Source organism: Lissotriton helveticus, chromosome 2_1 (genome assembly GCF_964261635.1).
Source record: "Lissotriton helveticus chromosome 2_1, aLisHel1.1, whole genome shotgun sequence".
Lineage (NCBI taxonomy): Eukaryota > Metazoa > Chordata > Amphibia > Caudata > Salamandridae > Lissotriton > Lissotriton helveticus.
The window spans coordinates 1,171,155,014-1,171,172,616 of NC_136059.1; the positions used below are offsets into that span (position 1 = coordinate 1,171,155,014).

Consider the following 17,603-nt stretch of genomic DNA (forward strand, 5'->3'; position numbering starts at 1 on the left):
GTCTGAAGCTTCAGATGGAAGGTGTGAATGTTGGCACAACTGATTGATGCATTAACTGAGGTCTTCCAAACTATGTTGTTGTAACAATAACAAAGTGTTGTTTAGCGGTCTGGCCGTTAATGTTTTTTTTAAACTTTGGACATCTCTAAACAGTGGGCTAATATTAAGTACAAGAAAAGAAAAAAGAAAAGAAAAACCGCTGCACTCCAGAAAGTAATGAACCAGTAGTCAAGTGATACTAGGTGAAATGTTTTTTTAGGTACTCAGGAAAACACCTTCCGGTTCCATAAGGTGTGGCACAATGCAAAGAGAAGTCTTACAACGAGTAAGAAACTGTCCTGAGCACTCTTAGAGCACTGAAAGTGCGTGATTATAGATGAACCAAGAGTAAATCACATAGGAATCAAAGAGCTCAGTGGATATTTTTATTCCTTTGATAAATCCAAAAGATGTCCATAGAAACAAATGTCTTCTTATGTGGATTTACACATCCATTTCAAAATAGATCCATTGCAAATTCATGGAGCATATTTAACATAAGGTAGAATGGATAACCCCAATGCATTTCGTGCTAGGACAGCACTTCTTCAGGGGGATATATTTCCATCACCAAAAGAACGGGCGCGTGAAAGGAATCACGTCAGTAAGTTCGGGACACAACCCGGAAGACGCCAGGTGAACCACTGGCACCCTTTACGGTTGAGATAGATCTCACTGCTGACCCGGCTCTGGGCCTGATGGGTTACTCGAAGACGATATCGGCTCCAATGCGAAGACTGGTGGATATGGGTCTTTTAGTAGCAAGAAAAGTGGTAGCGTCGTGCTGGATGAGAGGTCCTCTGCCAACCCTGAAAAGATGGTCCCGAGAGATGCTCTACTGCAACACGCAGTCTGAGGCGTACGGAGAGTTACTTCCACCTAGGAGTCGCCCTAGGAACTTCTGAGGATTGTATCAGGCTTATTTGATTGCAAGGTAAGCGGAGACAGAAACACAGATGCTTTCGCAAGAGAGGCACGTGGCGCCTGGCAGTGACACACAGCAGTAGTCAGATACAGTGGTGGGGGACACTATATCACGCCTGACAACGTTACTTTAGGAGGTCTAGAGTAGGAGACACAATTCACAGCTAGGACAGGGTAGAGTCGATAGGGAGGGAGGTGGTGCGGGGCAGGGTAGGTTAGCACTCATCAGATCAGTTACCAATAGACATAGCCACAGGGAAGCACAGTCAGCACTATAGCAGGCCACAGGACTACGATGTGAGCATCAAGTTTGGTTTAGTTGGAGGGGGGGTTCCAGGGGAGAAAATGGTTTAAAAAATCAAAAGAAATGTTTCAACGCAAGATACGCTGATGTACAGAAAAGTATGAACATAGTTGCTAGACATTTGACAAGCTGTAGAAGAAAGTTGTTGTTAATTCTTTTTCTATTTCGATTATTGATTTCTGATCCAAAAAATGACTAACAGCAAAGCCGGCCCGAGATGGGATGTAGGCGAGTGGCTCTGTACTGCAGATCTTTGGCGTATGCAAAAAAATAATAATAATTGTATCGACTCTGGACAGATGACAGGCTGAGGCGGCTCTGTTGGATTCGAATCTGTAACTTAAGGTTCCAAGACAGATTCCCCTGGCAGGCTCCCAGCTTCCAGAGCTGTCTACCCGATATATGGGAAGAATGCAATAGGTCACAGCATAAGAATGTAGAAACGGGAAGGGGCCTAATCCTCCAATAAAATCGGACAGCTATCTGTGGAGGAGAAACCTTGCTGTGATAAGGCTTTCTGCCCTGAAGGCCAGAGCCTCCCTTCATCTTCTCAGAGGGATGTCTCTCTTCCCCCACACCACTCTCTTCCCCCACACCACTCTCTTCCCCCACACCACTCTCTTCCCCCACACCACTCTCTTCCCCCACACCACTCTCTTCCCCCACACCACTCTCTTCCCCCACACCACTCTTCTAACACACAACTTTCTTCCACGACCACTCTTTTCCCCCCACCACTCTCTTCCCCCCACCACTCTCTTCCCCCCCACCACTCTCTTCCCCCCCACCACTCTCTTCCCCCACACCACTCTCTTCCCCCACACCACTCTCTTCCCCCACACCACTCTCTTCCCCCACACCACTCTCTTCCCCCACACCACTCTCTTCCCCCACACCACTCTCTTCCCCCACACCACTCTCTTCCCCCACACCACTCTCTTCCCCCACACCACTCTCTTCCCCCACACCACTCTCTTCCCCCACACCACTCTCTTCCCCCACACCACTCTCTTCCCCCACACCACTCTTCTAACACACCACTCTCTTCCCCCACACCACTCTCTTCCCCCACACCACTCTCTTCCCCCACACCACTCTCTTCCCCCACACCACTCTCTTCCCCCACACCACTCTCTTCCCCCACACCACTCTCTTCCCCCACACCACTCTCTTCCCCCACACCACTCTCTTCCCCCACACCACTCTCTTCCCCCACACCACTCTCTTCCCCCACACCACTCTCTTCCCCCACACCACTCTCTTGTGTGGGTGTTTGTGTGTGGCATTTGCGAGAGATTAAGCTATTGGCATTGTAAATGACAATGCCATTTATTTATGTTAAAAAAAAACACAAATAAAAATAATGTCAAGAGCAATGCCAATAGCTCTAACTTTAACAAAGGCAAAACCATTGCATTGTAAATGCTTGTTGTATGTTGGATGGGCATGTTTACACAAACTCAGCCAGTCATAACATTCAATTACTTCTCTATTTGTATCTACTACTTTACCCTATCTTTATAAAGTAGCTCATGACTACCATTCTTAAATCAGAATCTGTACACCAACAGTAGGTCAGAAGTCACTGAGGTATGAACCTTTGGATGTTAGTAAGTGGACCGAAAGCTGTAGATGAAAAGGGAAGCCGAATCAACATACTTTCAGACGGTGGGTTGGATCCGCTCCATGAGCCAATAGTAACTCCACAACAGCCAGGTGTCCACCAGCACAGGCAAGGGATAATACTGTGTGGTCATTGTTGAGTGTTGTTCGATTCACATTCGCTCCTAAAAGAAAGTGGAGTACTTTTTTTAAGCAATAATCAAACTGCATGGCAAAATATTATTTGAACAGTTTTGTATTCAAATTTTCTGCTGCACTTGCTCGCACCAGCAAAGTCATTAAAAGTAAAAATACACAAAACAGCGGCACTAATAAGGTGTATCTAATGGATTTGAAGACAGTGTAGTATGCTAAAACGTCAGACATATTTTGCAATGCAGCATCTGGGAGTAGAATACAATAACTATAAGTTGCTATATGTAAGGAAATGTTATGGAGTAAAAATATTTAGAGGCGATTTCAAATCAATATTTTAGGGTGACCGACACCAAGCAAAGACAAACAGCTTACTTTTTTTGCTTCATCTCTATTTTAATTTTCATTTCATTTACACAGTGTCACTTAAGACCTACGCTGGCCCACTTGAACATATCACTTCTCGAATTTTAAGCCCCTAATTATGCTAAGTGGCATTTAAAAATTACCGTTGAGATGAGACAATCTGGAGGAAAGGGACTGATTTTAAGAACTAAAATGTTTATTGGGAGAGAAGGTGTGTACAACAAGAAATTTATGGATTTTTTTAAAAATATTAGAACACCTACAATACTTTAAAGCAACACCAACGGCCATTAGGTCAAACTTATTTCATACTTGTAAGAAAGTGGCTCTATATATATATTGGACCAAAGTAAGGTACAGTGTGCATAGAGACCACAGTCCCCAGAGGTATGGCAGAGGCTAAAGTTAGATATAACCTTAATCTCCAAAGTGGTAGCTTGGTCGAGCAGTAAGGCAGTATCAGAGGACAGGGTAAAGCATTTGTTGTACACACTCAGTCAGCAAATGGTCTCACACACTCAAGAACTGAATTCTAGGCCAATTGTTTGCATACAAATGTATAGTTTTATTTTAGAACCAACAATGGGTATCAAGAGGAGGAGCTACGCTAGCAACCAAGATGGCCGCATAAGCTCCCGGCTCCGTCGACCTCCGTCGCTGGCGGATCTATCCTGAACTTAATCCTGACCTCCCGCCAGACTCCCGTGTGTCTGAATCGTCTCTGAGTCCAGGGGCGGAATCCCGGAGTCTTTATCACCTTTTTTGACGAAGTTACACCGTCTGTCATTTTCGGGCCTCCTCCAGACTGTAAGCCAGGGCCTCGAGTACTGAACCAGCCGGGTTTCAGTTGAACAACATCGGCCGCGGGTACCTGGCAGGGTCCGGTCTCATTGGAGTGACATGAATTCTCGATCCTGGTGGTGGTCTCGAGTCCCTGCGTATACTGGCCAGACGGCGACGAGACATGGATGCCGCGGTGAGTGGGGGTCCGGTTCCTGGGACCCTGCTGTGGCCCTCTGGGTCCACGGGGGGGGCCCCCGCTCTCGGCAGCGGTGTAAAGAGCGCAAAGCCTGAAAGTTGCCAGTCGCCTTCGCCCACCCCACTCCAGTTGGTTTCCCCGGAGTAGCCGGCCTCCGGGGTTGATGACCTGCTTTGTCATCGATTAAGCGGAGATGGATCGGACGACGTGTGGACCGAAACTGGGGACTGTAATGGCCGCCATCGGGGCTCTTCACTGGCAAATGGAGGCTGCTCTCCACAACTTGACTGTACGCATCAAGACTATTTGTTCGAGACCGGACCCTAGCCCAGAGTCAGACCCGCAACATATGGTGACCCCCGCGAAGCTTGATTTTATCCGAGAGGATGCCTATTGTATCTGCGCAACTACAGCAGCACGGGACTGGAGCCCCTGACCAGCCAGCAAGCTCGGCAAAGTCCTCGCCCGCACAGGACTTATTTCTTTCTTCATTTCTGGAGACCTCCATCGATATTCTTTGGATTGACTTTCGTGTTTCTGATAGACTTCGAGACTTGACTCTTCTGACCCTTTCATGCTATATTGATCCCCTCCCTTTTCTACAACGTTTTGACTCTTTTGCTATTGTGCTGGTCCTATCGAAAAGGGTTTGTGTGATGGATCGTAGAGGCCAGGGCTGAACTTGACTGTTTTAATTCTGTACAGGGACTTCCTTTGACACTGCTGGGTGGCATCGGTGGGAGTGAGGGCCAGATGGGATTCTGCTTTTCTGGGTTTGGTGTACTGACTGTGTTCGACAATGGGATTTGCTGCCTCTGATGTCTGGGGCTGGGCGGGATGGTCTTTTCTCTTTTGGTGATTTCCCTATCAGTTTGCTTATAAGCCTGCTTTACCTCGCTTAGTACCATGGTAGGGAACATCTGCTCGCGGCGGGGGGGAGGGAAGTCCGGGAGCCCGCATCGTATCGTAAGATATTCCTCCTCCGTCTTTTCCCTTTCTTGGGGTGTAGTTTAGGGGGCGACAGGCACACTGCTAGTGGGGTTAGGTCGTAGCCATCCGCAGGGGTGCAGGGTGGGGGTTGAGGGTTTTTTTTTTCTTTATTTTGTTCTATGACCTATCTTTTTCCCTTCTTCACAATAGATGTGGCATATTCTCCTGAGCCTGTTGTTATGCATATTCGGGTGTAGAGTGTCCATTTTTAGGTTTTGCCTCGCCAAAAAGATGCGCTCTGCGCATCTTTTTCGCGCAGGCGAAAACCTGATGAGAACTGTAGTGTGCTTTGGGTCGGCCCTCGTCATTCATTGGCTGGCTCCGTAAATGGAGCCTAGCCATTGGATGAGGGGCCTGTCCGTCAATGCCGGACCAGACACGGGGGCGTTCCTGACATTCTTTGGCTTTTGCCGACGTCACGCGACGCCGGGAACGCCCCCGAGTCTGGTCCGGCATTGCCGGCACTTCTGCGTCTCTCCTCCCCCGTTTCCCGCCCCGTGACTGGCCGGCCGGCCAATCCTAGCGCGGCCGGCCGGAAGTGCCCGCCCCCCGCAGCCCGGGGGAAGAAGGAAGACGGCAAGAAGTATGGCGGCGCCCGCGGGGCTCCCGTGGCCTGGAGGGAACCCCGGGAGATGCGGAGGACGTTGCCGGTCTCCCATGCCGAAGAGGGAGACCGGAGAAGTGCCAGAGAGATTGTCGACGTTGCCGGTCTCCCATGCCGAAGAGGGAGACCGGAGAAGTGCCGCCGTCGCAAGGTGCAGGTGAGTCGATTTGGGTTTTTTTTTTTTTTCCCTCCTCTCTTCCCCTGCCTTCCTGCCCCAACCTCTCTCCCCCTGTCTCCTACCTTCACTCGTCGCTCGTCATGTCCTCCCGCAGACCTGACCCCGGCGGCCGTACTTCGGTTTAAGCAGGCTGACTTTAGAGAGCGTTGATTGTCATTGAGCAAGGAGGGGCAGAGGTAAAAGTGAAACTCTATGCTTGCGAGTTGGAGCTTCTGCTTTAAAGTTTTGCAAAGCATGTGCTGGAGTTAATGGAAGCACCCCCTTTGCATGTTTAGAATGGACATTCCGTCTGTGAAGATTCCTCGTGCTCTTGCTCTCAACAAATCCTTAAGAATTTCTATTCCGGTAGAACCCGCATCAAAAGAACATTATCAATGACATACTTTGTATTTTATTTTATTTTGGTCGCCCAATTACTTTCATTCATTTCCACGACAACACTTTACAAGTGTTTTGCGGGTTACACTCATCCTCTGGTCTTATGTCTCTGTGTGTCCGTTCTATGAATGGTGAGTTGTATGGAAAACGTTGTCAGGACCTGATCACATTATGCAGAGGCAGGCCTTGAAAATTTTCCTTGTCATTGGCAACCAGAATGAAGTCAATGTTGAAACGCTTGCCGTCGTCTTTACTTCACTCAGTTGTCAGTAACTGTGTCCCTTTGAACCTATAGAAACGCTGCATCCTTGAGAGCACTATTGTTAAAGACCTTCTCCAGACCGTTTGTAGGTGAGTTCATTTAAAGTGCTTGTAAGGAAGTAAATCAGATGTGGACAAACTTCAAGGAAATAAACTGCCAATAAAAGCTTTGGTGTTTTAATTTAGTAATCCGTATTGTTATTTAGTCCACATTTTCCAGTATGATATTGCCATTATCAAACTTTGTATTTATTACATTTAAGACTACCGATGTATAACTTGCCTCTGACATATGTTGGGTAGGGGAGCAGTTAGTTACAACTCTGCTAAGTGGTCCCAAGTCAAGTATGTTACACTCAGAACTGGTTTATAAACCAACATCATTTAACATGTCTTGACTTCAAAGCCTATATTTCTGTCAACAGGCATTGACAAAGCCCGTAGGTCTTGCTTGTGAAATCTGTTGGACTTTGCCAATGGTTTTTTCTCTCTCCCAGATGGATCCGCGATGGCGAGCGCATCCTTGATGGTTATCTTTGAATTAATTTTCTTATGCTTTAAGAAACTCAAAAATGTCCACCACAGATTGGCTGATCCAAAGCGACCATCTGTGCCATTTTAATATGTCTGCTACTGATGGTGCAGGAGGTAGCACTCAAAGCTCGAGGGTGCTGGTGCAATTGGCCACAGGTAAAGGGGGTTCTAATAAATAAAGGGATTGGGAGGACTGAAAAGGTTTATTAAAGCGAAGGGCTGGGGAACTAGGGGCAGTAGGGAAGCACAATAGTTCCTGATATGCACTTCAGTCTGATGTCGGCAGTGGAAGGATACCTTCCATCCAATCTAAACCCTGTGACTCTGAAATGCTTATTTGCAGGACAAACATATGACTAGTGAGGAAAGCCTTGGGAATCAGAAGCACGAAAGGGAGATGGACGATAAAGCCATCCGATCATGAGTGAGTGGCTAAGCCGACTGTTATATAATTCACAGCAGGTTTTTTACACCAGTCAGCTGAAGGTGTTGATAAGCGAGACCTAAAAAAAAAAATAATAAACCTACAAGTCTCAGAAGACAGACCACTGCTGGCTATAAAGCCTGGCCTCGTTGAGTGCGCTACATAACGTGGCACAACATGATAGCATTAGAGTCATCTCTAAGATACGGGCAGACTTGGAGCAAAGTATGTCTTGTATAATTTTATTGGCATTGCAGCAGGATTGAGGATTAGACCAGTGTTTGGCAATCTGTGGGTGGCGACCCATTGGTCGGTTGTGAGCCGAATTTTGGTGGATCGCATAAGTGCAATCAATAAATAAAGGTTCTTTTAGATTCTGTATCCATCTTCCCACATTTGCTGTACCTCAAAGACAGAAGTCAAGTGTCAGGCTGAGTCTTCTGGCAAATTGGTGCTTATTTTGTTTAACATTGGGGTTGATTAACTAAAAATTAGCATAACTGCTGATATATTGGGGTGAAAATAGAGTCCTGTGTCAAACACCATTTTTGCAAACCTGCAACACCTTCCTAAAGAGGTTTAGTCCTCATTGAATGTATGTGATGAAATCAACCTCATTCGCGAGGCAACAAAAAGGTTGACATTAATACACAGGTCCTGTGATGCAAATTGAAGAAGAAAAAAAAAACAGCCCTTCGTCCCATTCACTCCAGACATCTCCATTCGCACCTCTGCATTATCTTCCTAGAGAACAACCACCAGAGACGAGTTGTTCCCAAATAAAACACAGTGACTGCTACTTGAGGCCCTGAAATTAGAAGTGTGCACAATGCAGTTTCCGGGATCGGACATTAGCACAACTGATTTAAATATGCCTCAAGTTGTAACACGTAGAACAAAGATGGAAATTAAAGCCAGTTCACAAGAGAAGCAACATTCCAGTTTTCACTCCACAGCCATCACACAGCTCCACCGATGCACCCACCGCACAGCTCCACCGATGCACCCACCGCACAGCTCCACCGATGCAGCCACCACACAGCTCCACCGATGCAGCCACCACACAGCTCCACCGATGCAGCCACCACACAGCTCCACCGATGCAGCCACCACACAGCTCCACCGACACAGCTCCACCGATGCACCCACCACCCAGCTCCACCGATGCACCCACCACACAGCTCCACCGACACAGCTCCACCGAGGCACCCACCACACAGCTCCACCGAGGCACCCACCACACAGCTCCACCGAGGCACCCACCACACAGCTCTACCATGCCCCCACCACACAGCTCTACAATGCCCCCACCACACAGCTCCACAGATGCACCCACCACACAGCACCACCGATGCACCCACCACACAGCTCCACTGAGGCACCCACCACACAGCTCCACCGATGCACCCACCACACAGCCCTACAGATGCACCCACCACAGAGCTCCACCGATGCACCCACCACACAGCTCCACCGATGCACCCACCACCCAGCTCCACCGATGCACCCACCACCCAGCTCCACCGATGCAGCCACCACACAGCTCCACCGACACAGCTCCACCGATGCAACCACCACACAGCTTCACCGATGCAACCACCACACAGCTCCACCGATGCAGCCACCACACAGCTCCACCGACACAGCTCCACCGATGCTCCCACCACCCAGCTCCACCGATGCACCCACCACACAGCTCCACCGATGCAGCCACCACAGCTCCACCGACACAGCTCCACCGATGCACCCACCACCCAGCTCCACCGATGCACCCACCACACAGCTCCACCGACACAGTTCCACCGATGCACCCACCACACAGCTCCACCGATGCACCCACCACACAGCTCCACCGATGCACCCACCACACAGCTCCACCGACACAGCTCCACCGATGCACCCACCACTCAGCTCCACCGATGCACCCACTGCTTGTGCCTCCGTGTGCCCCTGTTGCCTGCTTGTGCTGTGTGGGTGTGTGTGGAGGGCTCTGTGTAGCTGTGTGTGTGGGAAGCTTTGTGTGGCTGTGTGTGTGGGAAGCTTTGTGTGGCTGTGTGTGTGGGGGGCTGTGTGGGTGTGTGTGGGGGGGCTCTGTATGGGTGTGTGTGTGGGGGGGCTCTGTGTGTGTTTGTGTGTGTCATTTGCGAGAGATAAAGCTAGTGGCATTGTAAATGGCAATGCCATTTATTTATGTTAAAAAAACATAAATAAATATAATGTCAAGAGCAATGCCAATAGCTCTAACTTTAAGGCAAAACCATTGCATTGTAAATGCTTGTTATATCCTGTATCCTTGGTGGGCAGATTCTGATAATGTTTGCTTATGATTATTTGTCTTGTATTGTTTTGACCCAGCTCCGGCTGGTATTGATACTTTCCAGATGCCTACAATTGTATTGTATTTCTTCGTTTCATCTGCCCGTTCGCCACTGTAATATGTTCTACCAACGATACCCGAAATGTACATTTCTCCTCTTGTGTTATAATTAATAAAAATATATATAAAAAAAAAACAATGGGTATCAAAATATACTTTCTCAGAATGAGTTACTTTAAATACTTTTCAAATAAGCAATAGACTTTGGATGTACAATAGATACAGTTGTTGCAATAAGCAACAATTTCAAACACAAAGTGACATTGAACTCAATGGGAATTTCTAGTTAAATGCAATTAGTTACTTTATGAATTACTTTTTTAACCACAGTACTGGATCCTAGACTCAGTCCTGGGACATCTCCTGTAATAAATTGAGTAAAAGCGTTTTGGTTACAGTTGTGATTTTTAAGTAATATTATTGTATTTTAAAAGTTGACACTTAGAAACTTTTCCACATGGAATCACCAATGTTATCTTAAGGGAGGAAATTCACTTGACAGGTACTGAATATGCTACTTACCAGTATGCATCTGTTCTTGGCATGTAGGGCTGCTAACATTCATATCTATTGCATAGATCGCCGCCTAGTGTTGGGTCCGGATGATTGCACATTGTTGTCCTGGAAGAGTCTTCGAAGTATCACGCGATAGGTGGCTCCTCCCCTGGACTACAGTGCGCATGGGCATCGACTCCATCGCCAGATTGTTTTCAGCCATTGTGGCAAAGATGGAGTGCGATAGTGTAAATGATGTCCATGCTAGTGATGAAATGCATGAAGTAGTCTGCAGCTGCTACAGGCGCCGGGGAGGAGGGCGGGCGATATGAATGTTAGCAGCCCTACATGCCAAGAACAGATGCATACTGGTAAGTAGCATATTCAGTTAGAGGCATGTGGGCTGCTAAATTCATATCTATTGCATAGAATACATAGCAGTCCCCTCATGAACGGCGGCCGCCCGTGCCAGCTGCAGAAGTTTGAAAAAGAGTTTTGAGAACAGCCTGTCCTACAGCTGCCTGCTGTTTGGAGTGCACATCTACACAGTAATGTTTGGTAAATGTATGTGGTGTAGCCCACGTGGCTGCTCTACAAATGTCCTCTAAAGGAATGTTACCTAGGAATGCCATGGAGGCCCCCAGTTTGCGTGTGGAGTGCGCCCTGGGGGGGACCGTTAAAGTGCGTTTAGCCTTCTGATAACAAATCTGAATGCATTTAACGATCCACCTGGCTATTACAGCTTTGGAAATAGCGTTGCCTTTGTGCTGTGCGGAGAAGGCAACGAAAAGTTGCTGTGTCTTCCTAAAGGGTTGTGTTCTGTCAATATAGTACATCAATGCCCTTTTAACGTCTAGCGTGTGGAGCATTCTTTCTGCTACTGTTTCTGGGTTTGGAAAGAATGCGGGCAGTTCAATGGTTTGATTGACATGAAACTGTGACACCACCTTCGGAAGGAACTTGGGGTTAGTGCGGAGCACTACCCTGTTGGAATGCACTTGTATAAATGGCTCTTGTATTGTGAGCGCTTGTAGCTCACTAACACGTCTTAGAGACGTGATAGCAATAAGGAAAGCCACTTTCCATGTCAAGAACTGAATCTCACATGAATGTAGAGGCTCAAAAGGTGGGCCCATCAACCTAGTGAGGACCACGTTGAGATTCCATACCGGAGCGGGTGGGGTCCTGGGAGGAATGACCCGCTTCAGCCCTTCTAGAAAAGCTTTAATGGCAGGCACCCTGAAAACAGAGAGATGCTGCCTGTTTTGAAGATAAGCTGCTATGGCGGATAAGTGTATCCGAATGGAAGCATGCGCTAGATTGCATTTGTAAAGATGTAACAAATAGCAGATGATGTTAGGAATGGATGCATCTAGCGGGTCAATGTTATGTACTGTACAATAAATGACAAACCGCTTCCATTTTGCTGCATAGCAAGCTCTTGTAGTGGGCTTCCGTGCCTCCCTGATGATGTCCATGCATTCAGAAGGCAGGTTAAGGTAGCCAAACTAAGACCTCAGGAGCCAGATCGCCAGATTGAGCTGTTGCGGATCTGGGTGCTGAATGTCGCCATGGTTCTGCGTCAAGAGCCTGGGTGTGAGGTGCAGCCTTTGATGCGGTACCACAGAGAGTTCTAGAAACGTGGTGTACCATGGTTGGCGTGCCCATGTTGGAGCAACTAGGATGAGTGTCATCGAGTGTTGCTTTAGCTTTCTTGCCACCAGCGGTATCAGAGGTGCTGGGGGAAAAGCGTACGCAAATCTGCCTGACCAGTTCATCCATATCGCATTGCCCTGCAACTGTGGGTGAGGGAACCTGGCGGCAAAGTGTTGGCATTTTGCGTTTTCCCTTGTGGCAAACAGGTCTATCTCTGGATGACCCCACTGTTGAAAGTACGGGTGGAGTACTGATGGATGCATCTCCCACTCGTGCATCTGATGGCTGTACCTGCTGAGCAGATCTGCCATCTGATTGTCCGTGCCCGGGAGGTGTTCCGCCATGAGGAAGATGTTCCTCTGAATGGCCCACTTCCACATGCTCTGAGCCAGGTGAGACAGCTGTGGAGAGTGCGTACCTCCCTGCTTCTGGATGTAATACATCGCCGTGATGTTGTCCGTCCGGATTAACACGACTTTGTTGCACAGATGGATCTTGAAGGATTTGAGTGCCATGAAGATTGCCGTCAATTCCAGATAGTTGATGTGCATCTTCTTTGGCTGCGTCGTCCATAGTCCCTGCACAGTGTAGTGGAGCACATGAGCTCCCCACCCTTGGAGAGATGCGTCTGTTGTCAGGATAATCTGTGGCACAGGCTCCTGGAACGGTCGGCCCTTGCAAAGGTTGTGTGGAATCCACCAATGCAGAGAGTTGTACGCCCGACCGGTGACCAACACTAGGTCTTTTAACTGTCCCTGAGCCTGAGTCCACTGATGCGCCAAGCATTCTTGGAGCGGACGCATATGCAACCGTGCGTGCGGGACAATGAAGATGCAGGAGGCCATCATGCCTATCAACTGCATGAACACTCTCGCTGGGAGTGAGTTTTGCGGTCTGAACCTCCGGATGAGCGACTGGATGTTGTCGATCCTCACCTGGTTTGGCTGAGCCGTAGCTGTCAGAGTATTGATAGTCGCGCCCAGATACTGCCGCACATGGGCTGGCTGGAGGTGCGACTTTGGATAGTTTAACGAAAACCCCAGACTGTGAAGGAGGTGAATTGTGTGGGACATGTAAAGTCCAGTAAAGTCCACATTTGTAAAGCGCACAATCACCCGTAAGGGTCTCTAGGCGCTGGGGGCCGTCGGGAAGATTAAGCGAGCTATTGCCCAGAGTCACATGGTGCTGGGCTAACTTGCCGCCGGAGCCGGGGATCGAACCGTGGTCCCCAGATTCCAGCGTCAGTCGCCCTGGCCGCGGCGCCACACCTCTTCCTCATGTCTGCGGCGCACTGCTGTTCCGACTTTGCTTGGACGAGCCAGTCGTCCAGGTAAGGATAGACATGTATGTTTTGTCTCCTGAGGTGCGCCGCCACGGTCGCCAGTTACTTTGTGAACACTCTGGGGGCAGTGGTTACCCCGAAGGGCAGTACCTTGAACTGGTAATGCCTGTTTTGTATAATGAACCTGAGGTACTTTCTGTGGGACGGGTGGAGTGGTATGTGAAAATAAGCATCCTTGAGGTCCAAGGTTGCGAGGAAGTCCCCCTGGTTTAACAATGGAAGAACCTGCTGTAGTGTTAACATGTGAAAGTGTTCTGAGAGTATGTACAGGTTGAGGGGGCGTAGGTCTAGAATGGGCCTGAGCGAGCCGTCCTTTTTTGGGATTAAGAAGTACAGGGAATAAACCCCTGTGCTTTCTTCCTCCACCGGCACGAGCTCTATTGCGCCTTTTTGCAGCATCACAAGGACTTCTTGCTGCAATAAGTGCAAGTGCTCTGCTGACATAGGACGTTGTCTTGGGGGTATGCTGAGTGGATGTTAGCTCTAAACAGTAGCCGAATTGGATAAGTTTCCTGACCCACCTGTCTGTGGTGATGGATTTCCAGACTGGCAGGAACTGCTGGAGTCTCCCCCCGACTGGTGTTGGATGGTCGGGGGGCAGTGACAGGGAGTCACTGTTTGTTGGCAGCAGAGGAACGGGAATTATTGTTGCCTCTGCCTCTGCCCTTTGCGCGGTTTCCTCTGTAACCACCTCTATTCTGTTTTGGGTACGAGGCCTGGGCGCCTCCCTTGTTGAAATGCGACTGCTGTGCCAAGTGTCCTCTGGCAACACCCCGTGCACCGGAGCGACGAAAAGTGTTCCCTCTGTATTGCTGAGACTGAAGCGCCCCCATGGACTTAGCCGTTTCAGTATCTTTTTTTATTTTTTCGAGGGTGGTATCAACCTCTGGGCCAAACAGTCTGTCTGGATTGACGGGCTGGTTGAGGATAGTCGTTTGTATCTCAGGCTTGAACCCTGAAATGCGGAGCCATGCCTGACGCCTTAACATAACACTAGTGTTTATTGCTCTTGCTGCCGTATCTGCAACATCTAGCGCACATTTAATCGCAGCGTTAGAAATGAGCTTGCCCTCTTGTATCAGCATCTCAGCTCCTTCTTTAAACTGTTCTGGAAGGTGTTGTAAGAGCTGCTCTAAGGTGTCATAGTGCGCCCTATCATACCTGGCTAACAGGGCTTGAGTGTTAGAAATGCGCCATATGTTGGCTGCCTGCGCAGCCACCCTTTTGCCCCCTGCCTCCAGCACTTTAGACTCTTTGTCCGGGGGAGGAGCTTCACCCGTTGTCTGTGAATTCGCCCTCTTGCGGGCATTGGAGACCACCAAAGAGTCTAGAGGCAACTGTCCCCGAATGTAAGTAGGGTCACCAGGTGCCGGCCTGTATTTCTTTTCAATACGTGGGTTCACCACTCTGGCTCTGGTGGGTTCCTTAAAAATGTCTGTGGCATGCTTGTGTCAAGCTTAAAAATGTCTGTGGCATCGGTTTCGGTTTCCGACAAGGTCATGGGACAGAAACGGCTCTGATCAAGGCTGCTGATGAAATCAGAACTACAATGGACAACGATGGTCAGGCTATTTTGATAATGTTAGACTTATCAGCGGCCTTCGACACGGTCGATCACTCTACTCTGATCGGCCGTGTCGAGGCCATCGGTATCAAACACAAGGCCAAGGACCTCATAGCTTCTTTCCTGGCTGACCGCAAACAGGCAGTGAAGATGGGTCCATTCACCTCACCAACATTCAAACTTACTTGCGGTGTTCCTCAGGGCTCCTCGCTAAGTCCGACCCTTTTTAACATTTATGTGTCGGACTTAGCGAGAGTAATAAAAGCGCATAACATCAACCTGACTACATACGCCGATGATACTCCGCTGGTATTGTCTATTCACAAAAACGGATCGACGATAGCGGCCAACTTTAAGGACGGTATGCGAGCTATTAGCAGTTGGATGGCTTCCAACTGCTTAAAGCTTAACTCTGCTAAGACCGAGGTAATGCTGTTCGGCAAGGTACAGCCTGCCTGGTCCCCACTGTGGTGGCCGGAAGAGATGGGTACTCCATCTGAACCGGTTGGTAAAGTGAGGAATTTGGGAGTTACATTCGATGATAAACTCCTTTTTCATCACCATGTGAACTCTGTTGTTTCATCGTCATTTAATATCCTGCGAAAAATCAAAAAGCTTTTGCCATACCTCCCTATTACAACAGGCAAAACTCTTATCTCAACTTTGCTGTTTTCTCGCACGGATTACTGTAATGCGCTCTTCCTCAATGCGCAGGAAAAAGTCATTTCCAAATTACAAATGATCCAGAACGCCTCCGCCAGAGTTCTACTTGGCATTCCAAAATTTGCCTCTGTTACAAAACATTTGGCCCAACTACACTGGCTCCCGGTCAGAAGCCGTACGAAGTTTAAGTCCTTATGTATTGTGTACAAAGCAATGCACAATATGGGACCCAAATTTCTTAGAAACTCCTTGAAGCCCCTTCCAACTCGCAGAACGCTTCGTTCCAACACGACCCTCCTGCTTCAAACCCCCAGAACAAGGAAAGTAAACTGGGGAGACAGACGCTTCAGTGTTGCAGCAGCAAGATTATGGAACTCCCTTCCTTTCATCATAAAATCCAGCCCCACATTGCTCACTTTCCGAAAGCAACTTAAGACTTGGTTGTTTTCTCAATGACCCCTTAGTCCTTTAGACTCAGAATTCACCTGTTGCTAGGACCCCTTAGTCTTTTAGACTCAGAATTTACTTGTTCCTAGGATACTGATATTATACATAGCTCCTAGCGCCGAGACACCCTCGGGTAATTGTAGCGCTTTAAAAGTCACATAAATAAATAAAATAAATAAATGCTTGAGAACCCCCTTAAGCATTGGAAGTGTCTTCACCGTTTTTTCTGATGCCGAAAAAGTATCAAATAAAAAGTCAACTTCCACTGGGTCGGCATGCATCTCTACTTTGTGGTTTGAAGCTGCCCTTTCAATTAAGGCATTAAATGCCGCAGAGTCTTCAGTTGGAGAAGTTTTAACACCATACAGATGTGGGTCACTGACCAGCTGCTGGTCCCCCTGATCACCAGAGTGTATCCATGAGTCTTGCTGCTCATCAGGGTCAGTATTTTCAGGGAAGTTATACTGCTCATCTTGGTCACCCTCATCCCCATTGGATCCAGTGGGTGAAGGTGTAGGACTTCTCCCAGGCCCTTGAGGAATGGGTTCAACAAGGTCTGGCGTGTCTGGTGCAGGCCTTTTCTTTTTTAGAGGTATGACATAGGATTCTACAGGCTGTGCTGTAATTTTTCTTTTGTAGAGCGTTAATCTACCCGTGTCGGTGTCGATAAACTGCTCCGAATGTTCGTCAGACAAGGGTGGTCGACCAAAACCTCCCGTTAGCTGAGCCACTGATTCCTCGGTCACCGTACGAGGTGCAAAAGCCTTCGGCGCCACCTTCGGCGGTAGAGTGTAGAGGATCGGCATCGAAGTCTTGGTCAGTGGAACACTCTGCTTCGGCACCGAGTGTGTTTTCTGCTCCGACGCCTTGTCCTTTATTCGTTTCAGGGAGTCCGTGACTTGCTTTGTAAACGAAGCGGATGGCTTTGTCGAGCCGACCGACGACCTCTGTCCACTCACAGGGGAAGATATATGTGAATAACAAGGGCCCCCTGAATAAAGATAACGATTCCTAGGACAGGGAAATAAACAAATGTGCAAAACTTCCTAGGCAATCATAATAAGGGAACTAATGCAAGGAAGGACGAACAACTAGGTAAATGCACATACATTCGTATATTATTTATTTAGCAAACAGGTTTTTATATACACATAATAAAAAATTACAGTTTATATATCACAATTACATACACAATTAAAAGAAAATTAAAATGATGATACAATCACCAACATTTAAGGAGAAAACAGCAATTAATATTTTTGAGAAAAAATGTGGCAGATTAATATTTATCGACGCGAGTTTCGGCATTCAAGACAACAC

The 17,603-nt window shown here is 48.1% G+C and overlaps 1 protein-coding gene across 14 annotated transcripts in view; it reads right to left on the reverse strand.

Moving 5' to 3' along the window:
- Window positions 1–17,603, reverse strand: part of ANKRD17 (ankyrin repeat domain 17) — a 1,381,421-nt gene that overhangs the window by 910,947 nt on the left and 452,871 nt on the right. For all 14 annotated transcript variants that reach the window (XM_078676026.1, XM_078676025.1, XM_078676019.1 and 11 more), the window contains exon 12: window positions 2,927–3,054. In XM_078676026.1, the coding sequence (XP_078532152.1) occupies window positions 2,927–3,054 (128 nt within the window). The remainder of the gene's footprint in view (window positions 1–2,926; window positions 3,055–17,603) is intronic.